The sequence below is a fragment of the Antechinus flavipes genome, chromosome 1, assembly GCF_016432865.1.
Source record: "Antechinus flavipes isolate AdamAnt ecotype Samford, QLD, Australia chromosome 1, AdamAnt_v2, whole genome shotgun sequence".
Classification (NCBI taxonomy): Eukaryota; Metazoa; Chordata; class Mammalia; order Dasyuromorphia; family Dasyuridae; genus Antechinus; species Antechinus flavipes.
In genome coordinates, this window is record NC_067398.1 from 363,668,669 (window position 1) to 363,679,448 (window position 10,780).

General features: G+C 39.3%; 1 protein-coding gene across 2 annotated transcripts in view; it reads left to right on the plus strand.

Moving 5' to 3' along the window:
* LOXHD1 (lipoxygenase homology PLAT domains 1) overlaps positions 1-5,469 on the plus strand; it is a 271,094-nt gene extending 265,625 nt beyond the window's left edge. For both annotated transcript variants that reach the window (XM_051969666.1, XM_051969665.1), the window contains one exon: positions 3,753-5,469. In XM_051969666.1, the coding sequence (XP_051825626.1) occupies positions 3,753-4,233 (481 nt within the window). In that variant the 3' untranslated portion in view covers positions 4,234-5,469. The remainder of the gene's footprint in view (positions 1-3,752) is intronic.
* The last annotated feature ends 5,311 nt before the right edge of the window (positions 5,470-10,780 follow it).

Genomic DNA, 10,780 nt, shown 5'->3' on the forward strand with positions numbered 1-10,780 from the left:
AGAGTACATTTCATAGCTCTGTTGGAGAGTCAAGGAATCCTAGAATATTAGCGCTAAAAGGAACACTACAGACTGGGGAAGGGAAGGTAGTGGTAGAGTGAAAGGTTACATTGTTTACTTTGCTATAAACATTTTAGAACTTATAAGTTCTTTTCCTTTTTCTCCATTTTTCTTTGGAAACAGACCAAATAGTGGTATTGCTGGGTCAAAAGGTATATAGGTGGTTTAATAATTTGGGGGGCATAATTCCATATTGCTCTCCAAAATGTTTAGATTAGTTCACAATTCTACCAATAGTGAATTAGTGACCCTCCCTTTCAACATTTGTCCCTTTTCCTTTCTACCATCCTAGCCAATCTGTGCATGCACCTGTATGGCTAACTTTCTGTGACCCCCATCCCAAGAATATTGCATTAGGTATTCCTACCCTGATACAAGTCTGGAAGTCAGGAATCCTGGGTCCTAGTCTCATCTCTGCCATTGAATGTCACCAACCTTAAGAAATTCGCTTCTGCTTCCCAGTTCTGTTTCTTTTTCAGTAAAATGAAGGTGTTGGATTTTGAAGATCTCTCCTAGCTCTAATATTCTGTGATTTTCATGTTCTGTTCTGGGGTGGGGGGGGGGGGGGAAGGAAGAGAACAAGAGTACTTGCCATGGCTGGGAGGGTGAGAGGAGAGGATCATTTGGAAGTCATTTACATGATTAGAAATGAAATGCATCATTGAGAGCCCCACAGCATTCAAACTTCACTAGATGGTTGCCATTTCTAATTCCAGACGTGCTGTTGGCAGGTTCCATGTGAATTACTATGGGCCACGGCAGTAACTGAAGGCATGCATCTCTTAGCATCTGCTCCAAATATTTGCGGCAGCTTACTGCTGGGAATGGAGGAGGAGGGCTCCCTGCTTGGGCACGCCCCCTTTTCTCCTGCTTACCCAGCCAAATCTGGCATGGTTTTGTCTCTTCTCACTGCTCTTTCTGCTCAGACCTCTACTCCCTATAGAGCAGGCTTGACCTCACTCACTACCCAGGAATGATCTCATTTCCGCACTTGCCTAAAGCTCTTAGAACCAAATGCTGGCCAATCAGCAGAGTCTGAGGTTGACCTTGAAAGGTCATCTCATCCATCCCCCCAATTTTAGGCAAGACCCAATGTAAGCTATTCCAAAAAGACAATAACCTCTCATATTCATAAGAACTTCCAAAAGGGAGATTTCACCAGTTAGGTTTTTTTTATTAGAAAAGATTTTTACATGTTATGATTATGAGATATTTACATAGCATTAAAGGCTTTATAGTTTGCCATTATGCAATGTATTTATATAGGGATAGGGATTAGATTTGTGATTTCATTGATCCAGGAACCTCCTGGAAGAGGAAACTCTCTCTAGCAATACAGATCTGCACTTTCTTTGAAGCTTAAAGTCTTAAAGTTCTCTAAAACAGAGAGGCTGTGATTTGCACACTGACAATAAGTGTCAGGCAAAGGGTGTGCATCCAGACCTCCCTGATTCTGAGGCTGATTATCTGCTCTGCCATCCTTTGCATACCAAACAAACTCATGATTTTTGTCTCCAGATCAACAAACCAAAGCAAAAACTTCCACACATTTTAAGTGACCTAGTTCATACTTGTTTAAAGATGCAGTTTGCAGGAGATCTGGGTTTCAAACCTTCCTCTGCCACTGACTATTTTGCGACCCTGAACAAATCACTTTACTTCATCTGTATACTTCTCCTTTCTGTCTCTTCTATGACCTGTTTCCAATAGACTTTTCCTGGTTCTCTTGGGTGCACTTTCCATTACTCTGCTAGACTCCTCATCATCACTGAATGAGGTAACCCGAGTTCTAGGCACGTGTTGGTAGCTCACTAAAGCCCATCTTAAATTTTCAGCATGAACATTTACATCTAAGAAATCAGCAACTCTAAAATTCAAGACTTAATTTATTGTTCTGTTGGTTGTCTCGACTTAAGAAAGTTATAATAATGAAGATTAAACTTAAAAGTGTGGGTGCTCACATCTCCTTTCCCCCACCCCCATTATCCTGGTTGTTAAATATTTATCAGCACACTCCTGTATTCTTCTATTAACATTACTTACCACCACTGCTTAGCACTCCATATGGCTGAGTGCAAAGAAGCTTATCACCTGAAGGTTGGGATCCAGTACATGAATAGTTTTTTGTTTTGTTTTATTTTGTTTTTGCCAAAACAGATCATGAAAACAACTTCCCTAAGACTTAAGAGACAATGTTCTATCTTAGTGAAGGAATCACACTTATAGATGAAATCACAGGGTTTTTGAGATATTGGAAAACATTTTCCATTATCTCACTTAAGAGAGTATGTACTAGAAAACAGTCTCTGATTACTAGAGAATTGTAAAATATCAGAGCTGTAAAGAATCTTAGCAGTCATCTAGACATACACAGGATCATGAAGAAGTTTCAGAGATCAATGAGACATGGGGAGATAGATCTAGAAATGGAAGAGACCTTGGAAATCATCCAGACCAGGGATTCTAATCCTTTTAAAATGTCATAAAATCTTTCTCTCATTCTGGTGAAACCACTATCAGAATCAGATAAATGCATAAAGTAAAATATACAAGATTACAACAGAAATCAACTATTATGAAAATATGTATTTTTTTCCTTTTCAAATTCCCATGCTTTCTCAAATCTGTCCATTGATCTATTCAGATACATAAATTCCAGATTAATAATCTCTGATCTAGAGAAAATCATAAATTGAGAAACAGAAGAAATCTTAGGATCTTCAAATACAGAGGCTTATAACTCTAATAGAGTTGGAACTATCTAGTCCACTATCTTCATTTTGCAGAGGAGAGAACTAAGGATCAGATATAAAGTGATTTGTCCAGGGTCATTAAATAATCAGTGGCAAAGTACGGGCTGAACCTAGATCACCTGACTGCTAGACCCATGTACTTTCTACTACACCACACTGTCCATTCTGTCTGCCCTTAGTCTTCTCTTTTTGTTAGTGGTGTTCTGCTTTTTCAGTAGCCCCACATCTTTATACCTCTTATTTTAATAGCATCTACTCACATGAGGTCTGCAAGGACCTCGTATCCTCTAGGCTATGAAATATCGCTGTACAATCTCCTTCATTCAGAAATTCATATCTTCCTGTAAGTTAAAAGCAGTGATTCTCACAGACTTTTATTATAACTTTTAAAAGCTATTGGACTACAACAACTAGATGATGTGGTAGATAGAGCACCTGCCCTGGAGTCAGGAGTTCTTAAGTTCAAATTTGGCCTCAGACACTTCACACTTACTAACTGTGTGACCCTGGGCAAGTCACTTAACCCCAATTGCCTCAGCAAAAAAATAAATAAATAAAATCCTTTGGATCCCACATTTATATCTAGACTTCTGCCTGGTTGGTAGTACTAGTCACTCAATTCACAGTCACCTATGGGAAGAAAGAGGTGTTTTTTTCTATTGCCAGTAAATAAGGGTAATATACCAATCAGAGTCAGAAGGATCATCAGCTTCACAGGGGTGATAATCTTTAAAATTATCTAGTCTAATTTTCCAATTTCTCCAAAAGACAAAACTAAAACTTAAAGGCTACCCATAGAATTGGAGGTAAATCTTATTTTGAACATGAATGCTGGGATTTTAAATTTTGGGGTTCATCCCACTATACCCATGAAAGGTCTTGGATAATTTCCCTCGAGTTTTCAATCTCTTTCCTTTCTTTTCCACCTCGTTTCTCCAGGTATTTTTTTAATTGTGACTACAAAATTCCCCTAAAGAAAAAGAAAAAATACTTCAAGGTGTTTGAGGTCACAAAGGTAACTGAGAGCTTCGCCAGCAAGATCCAGAGCTTGGTGCCAGTCAAGTATGAAATCATAATCACAACAGGTTATGAACCCGGAGCCGGCACAGATGCCAATGTCATGATCACCATCTTTGGGGCCAATGGTGACACAGGGAAACGGGAGCTCACTAGGCGTTTGCGCAACCTCTTTGAGAGGGGCCGGACTGATCGCTTCTTTTTAGAGACTCTGGACTTGGGGGAGCTGCGCAAGGTGAGGCTGGAGCACGATGGCAAAGGTCCCAGCTCGGGCTGGCTGGTGGAGAGGGTGGAGGTCACCAACACTAGCAATGGAGTAGCTACAATCTTTGCCTGTGGGAAATGGCTAGACCCAAAGAAGGGCGATGGGCTGACATGGAGAGATCTCTTCCCTTCAGTCTGAGGAGTAGTGAAGATGCCCTTCTATTTGCCATGGGAGGCATCCAGAACTCACCAGGTCATTCCAAAACCTCTCTTTTCTGTATCAATGGTGCCATTTGGCATGGTGTTCCATGAACACAAAGACAACAAAATAAGCCCTGAGTTGTCTTCTAGGATTCAGTCCTGACTTGCAGTGCAAACTAGGACAACTTGTTTGCCTATTTAACAAAAACAATTGTTTTTGTCACTCAACAAGCATTTATTTAGCACTCATTCTGCCTCCAGATACTATACTAAGCTTCTGTGGATACAAAGAAAGGTTAAAAAAAATGGTGCTTTTCCTCATGAAACTCATTCTAATAAGGGAGATGTACCTAATAAAGTACGTACCAGTTATATCAGAATAGATAGAAGGTTGTTATATGGGCTATGGCTTTAGCAGGGAAAGGCATTGGGTCACATGGTTGAATGGTTTCTATTTTTCAATGTTACATTTTATACAGAGGATTTTTTAGCCAAGGGATAGATGAAGGAAGGGAGAGGAAGACATGTTGTCCAGTTTATTTTATTCACTTGGCCTTAAAAATGTCAATCCCTAGTAAAGTTAAAAGCAAAACACCCTCACGTCATTAGGAGACAAAGGAAACCTGAGTTTAAATCCAAGTTCTACTACTGACTGGCTTCATGATCTTGAATAAGTATTCTCTGGGTCTTATTTTCTCATAGATAAAATATAGTTGGGCAAGATAATCCATCTCTAAGGTCCCTAGTGGATCTAAAAGCCCTCACCTAGGCCCTCTTCTCTTAATCTTACCTGGGTTTAATTATCATTTCTTTGTAGATGACTCCCAGTTCTATCTATCCTTCCTAATCCTATGATCCTTTGGTAGATAGTGGTATGGTGGAAGGCTCATCTGCCCATCTTCTGCCCTCCAATGCTCCACGTTCCCAACACCCTAGTTTATTCCCCTTTTCTAAGACAGAGGTCATGTGTTGGGAGGGTTAGGCTAGGACATGCCATAGGGTATGAATGGGGATTGGGGCTTTACCCGAAGGAGGCACGAAGAGCTAAGGGAAAGTTGAGGTGGTCAAATTTTAAGCCATAATTAATTAACACTTTAAAAAGGAAAGTTGGAACCTGAAACATTAAATGTGACCAGCCCTCACAATGAGCCATACTCTTGGCAAGTATTGAGGATGCTAAGAAACTGTCTTTTTTTTTTCTGTTCCAATAAATCCAGTGTCAAGCAGAGGAAAATGGTTGTGGAGAGTGTTGTGTTTTTTTTTTGTTGTTGTTGTTGTTGTTATTGTTGTTCAGTGATTTACAATCCAATGGAAAAGAGATTATACTGTTAACCACTTCATTCAGCAAACATTTAAAGCATTCTCCCTCTGCATCCAGCTCTATGGAGTAGCAGCAAGGCACAGAATGGGATTAGGGATGGGATGGGATGCAAAGCTCAGACCCTGAGTGACTCACCCATCTCCTGATGATCACCCTTGGCTAATTTGCAGAGTGAATGTACAGGGCAAGAAGCTGTCCAGCAAGCAGCCCCAAGGCCCCATCGTGCCCAGAAACTGTTTCCAAAAAAAAATCTGGAAGGCTTGGTCTCTGCCTTCAAGGAGTTTATGAATTAAGCAGGGAAGACAGGGCCCACAGGCATGAGCTAATTTTGAGAATTGCCACAAAGCAAGAAGGTATAAGGAAGTGAGAAGAGCATAAGATTCAAATCCTGAGAAGTTCCAATCTCAGCTCTGCCATTTAAGTCTTGGGACTCCATTTCTTAACTTGTAAAAAAAGGCTGGACTAGATTAGCTTTCAAGCCTATGATCCTATATCAACTTGGAAAGTTGACTCTGAAGTTAAAAGGACTGAATTCAAATCCCCTCTCTTACTAGCACTTGCTGCCTCTGTAATCTTATATAAGTCCTTTCAAATCTGAGCCTTTTCTTTCATTGGTAAAACAAAGGGGTTGGTCTAGATCAGTGGTGTCAAACTCAAAAGTAGCAACTAATGTGTACATAAAGATTCTTGTGGGCCACCTATTGATTAAGTTTTTAAATGTTAATTACCTATGTTTTGTTGTATTTTTGTTAAATATTCTCAATTACATTTTTTATCTGTTTCCGGTCATGTTTGGGAATGCTGGGTTCTAAATTCTACTGAGCATACAGTTATCCCTGACACATTGTGACTTTCCCCATCTCTGTTTCAATGTATCATAAGTTAGCATCAAGTTAGCATACAAAATTAAATGGAAATTTTGTAGAAGGCAAGCATAACATGCAAAGGCCAGCAGCTAACTCAGAAGTTACAACACAGAAAAAGTTTAGAAACTCAGAAATGCTTAAAATATATTTATGGTATTGTATAATATCAAGGAAAAAAGAAAAAGAAATCCATGAAGCCAGAAGACTTCTTCTCTAATACAATGGAAGAACCAAACATTTTGTGTGGATTTTCTAGGATTTGGGGGTGCCTGACCCGTTATTCCCACCTCCACCTCAGTGATGTGAAAGGAATAGCTGCAGTACAAACAGAATGGATCAAGTAGAAAGTGGTAACACACAAAGGGCTGATCCCCAAGGAAGACAGGCTAACCAGGGAAGGTTTTCTAAAGGAATGCAGTTTAGAAGAGCAAGGGTTTATAGGAGATAATGGATAGATAAACTGGATTGAGAGTTATAGAATAAAGGAATGTTGGGATCTTAAAGGCAAAGAGTGATGGTTTTCAAGTACCTAAGTTTGAATCTGAGCTCTAATATATGATGAGACAAGTCACTTAACTTCTCAAAGGCTCAGTTACCTTATCTATAAAATCAGGTTATAAATATGTGTACTACTATTTACTCTCTCAGGGCTATTACAAAGAAATATCAAAATTTCAAAATACAATATAAATGAGTTATTGATAATTAATTCATGATGATCAAAAATAGAAAGTGACCTACAACATACACAACTATTACCTTCTCAAATAAATAAAAAAATTTTTAAATTTTTTTTAATCAAACTAAAGTTCTTATCTGGGGAGAGGAGAAATGATTTAAAATTAATTAATGTATTATTTGGAACTTCATTAATCTAATAATAAATCATTTGGGGAAGAATCAAAGGATTGCCTTGCTGCAGGGAGGGCCCAGTTGAAGTTTGAGGAAATAAATGTAGAGTCTACCAGTCAGTACAGTTACATTACTTTGTCTAGTTCATATGAGTAGAAGCAGATGAGCATAAGATAGAAGTGTTCCAGTATTAGGGTTAGCAAGACATGAGCTTTGATGGGAAAAATGGCTGAGAAATTTGAAAACAGCTCAGGTTTTAAGCCCAGATTCCCCTTCCACCACAAGCAAATCATTCTAAAAGAATTGTCAAATAATTCTGCCTGTGTAGATAAATGGTATGTGACTGTGCATGTATCTGAAGAAGATGTCCCCAGGGGATTGAAAGCTGAGCCAGAGTCAGTGATCTTTGAAAGACTGGCAATAGGAGAAGTGTCACAAGACAGGAGAATGGCAAATGTTCCAATTTTGAAGAAAAAAACAAAAAAGGAAAAGAAAGTAAAGTCCGCAAACTGTAGGTCAGTGAGCTTGACTTTGATTCCTTGCAAAATTCAAGAATATACTATTTAAAGGACCATTGGTGAACATCCCAAAATAAGATATAGAACGGATACAGCTTCATCAAAAAGCAGGTCATGCCAGACTAATCTCTTTGGACAAGATTAATAAACTACAGTTATAACTAGAAATTTTTGCACCCAGGGCAAGTAGGACAAAACACGCCCTTAGAAGCTGCTATGAAATCTCCTCAAATTAACTTTTTAAAACAAATTCAGTTGCTGAGGTGGGGGAAGAAACATTGGTACACTGCCAAAGCTGCCATGGAATAGGAAGGAGACAGTGAAGCAGGTCCAGGGAGCTTACCTGGGAGGAGTTGGGATGTAGTTGCCAGGGAAGAAGGGAGAAGCAAGCACTTTATAGGGAAGGGATAAGACCAATGAATACAAATTAAAAAGAGGAAGATTTTTTTGGCTCCATATAAGAAAAATGTTCCTAACAATGAGAGCTCTTTAGAAATGGAATGGCTGCCTCAGGAGTAGTGGGCTGCCTTCATTGGAGGCTTTCCAGCAAAAACTGGATGTCTATTTGTTGGGTGTGTTGTCGAGAGGATTCTTGTCCAGGGACCAGTCAGACCAGATGGCCTCTCAGGCCCTTTCCAACTCAAAGAATCTGACATCATGTTCCCAAGCCATTGGGTGGCTCACAAATCTATAAACTGATGGACTGAGAAACTGGAATTGAAATTTAAAATGAAAAATGGACTAAATTGAGTAGCTGAAAAATGGTTCCTCCTTATCCCAATGCCAAACTCCTGATTAACCATAAGAAAATATTTCAGGCATTAATTATGGGAAGGTAAATGTCTCTTAACAGGTAACCTCCTGTCTTTGCCAGAGACTATGGATCCTCTATACCTATTTGCAGCCCTAGTCATTAGGCAATAAATTAACAAGCATTTATTAGGTGGCTACTACATGCCAGGCATTGTCCTGGTTCTGGGAACTAGAATTGTGGCTAGTCCTGCCAAAACTGATATATCTTGATGTCTAGGACAACTGATGGGTGGGTGGAATAGAAGGGGAATGCTTTGGGCTTCTTAATTCCTTACATAAATTATTGAACTCAGGCTTCTTATCATCATCTAAAAAACTGTAAAAATAATGCCTATGGTGTTTGTCTCACAGAATCATTGGGTGAGGGTCAAATAAAAAGTTACATGTAAGCTAATGAAACTCAGTGAACAAGAAGCCTGAAATGCTTGATGGAGAAGTGCCTTCCTTCCGACTGGAAATATATGGTTTGATCTGAAAATGACCCTGGTGCTCTGGAAAACCATGAGCTGTCCGGTTTTCTCAGGGTGCTCCATGCTGTTGTCAAGACAACTAAAAGATTAAACAAGACCAGGCCTGGACAAAATGGTGAAGGAGGAAAAGTCTGTCTTTAGGACATTCTGCCCACCATGTGGTGGTTTTTCTCTGTCCTGCAGGTTTCTTGGCCCTTAGAGAGCCTCTTCTCCCCCTCAGGCCTACTCCTATGCGTTTTGTGTCCCTCCCTACTATGGGGCCTGCTCTTAACTCCTGGTCACAAAGATTGGATAGTTTATCTCTTCCTAAGATGCTAATCACAGCCAAAGGCTTATCTTTTCTAGGGTATTTCCATTTTAATAGGCACAATGGGTGAAGTTCAAAACAGAATTTCAGGAGAAAGGCATAATCTGCAAAGGAAGAGATTTGGAGTGTGGGAAGCTTCTGGAGTCCCTCAAATCATTGATTAATGGATTCTACCTGAATCTGGATTTGGGTCCCATTTCCAAATCACTTAAACTCTCTGGGCCTCAGTTTCCTTATCTGTAAAATGAAAGGAGTTGGGATAGCTAATCTCTACAATTCCCATCACCTCTAAATCAACACTTTTGAACAGGACTTAAGAAACTTAGGTTCATAAGTCTTTCCTGGTTGTATGACTGTGGCAAAGTCAATTAAGTGATGAGGTCAGAAGTTATACTGCAAAGAATTGATGATTGAGAGAAGATGACATGGAGGTACAAGTATAACCAAACTAGGAGTTTGGCTGAGAAAGGGGAAAAAGACATAAGATGGTAGTCTGAGGGGCATGTAGAGTCCAGTGGAGGTTTTTTTAAGTCTGGGGGACACATGAGTATAGTTGTGGATGGCAGAGTTTGAACCAGTAGATAGCAATAAATTAAAGATTAAAGGATTGAGGTGGAAGACAGCAAGTTGCTAGAGAAATGGGAAGAGATGGGATCAAGAACACATGTAAAGAGGATGAACTGGGCAAGAAACAGGCTAACTTTCAGAGAGACCAGAGAGAAAAAAGAGAGAGCTTGGGAATCTTCCTGTTATAACAAAGTTTTGAAAAGGGGATAAAATAAAATCCTTGAATAGTCTTAATTTTTTTTTAATCAAACTAAAGTTCTTATCTGGGGAGAGGAGAAATGATTTAAAATTAATTAATGTATTATTTGGAACTTCATTAATCTAATAATAAATCATTTGGGGAAGAATCAAAGGATTGCCTTGCTGCAGGGAAGGCCCAGTTGAAGTTTGAGGAAATAAATGTAGAGTCTACCAGTCAGTATAGTTACATTACTTTGTCTAGTTCATATGAGTAGAAGCAGATGAGCATAAGATAGAAGTGTTCCAGTATTAGGGTTAGCAAGACATGAGCTTTGATGGGAAAAATGGCTGAGAAATTTGAAAATAGCTCAGGTTTTAAGCCCAGATTCCCCTTCCACCACAAGCAAATCATTCTAAAAGAATTGTCAAATAATTCTGCCTGTGTAGATAAATGGTATGTGACTGTGCATGTATCTGAAGAAGATGTCCCCAGGGGATTGAAAGCTGAGCCAGAGTCAGTGATCTTTGAAAGACTGGCAATAGGAGAAGTGTCACAAGACAGGAGAATGGCAAATGTTCCAATTTTGAAGAAAAAAACAAAAAAGGAAAAGAAAGTAAAGTCCGCAAACTGTAGGTCAGTGAGCTTGACTT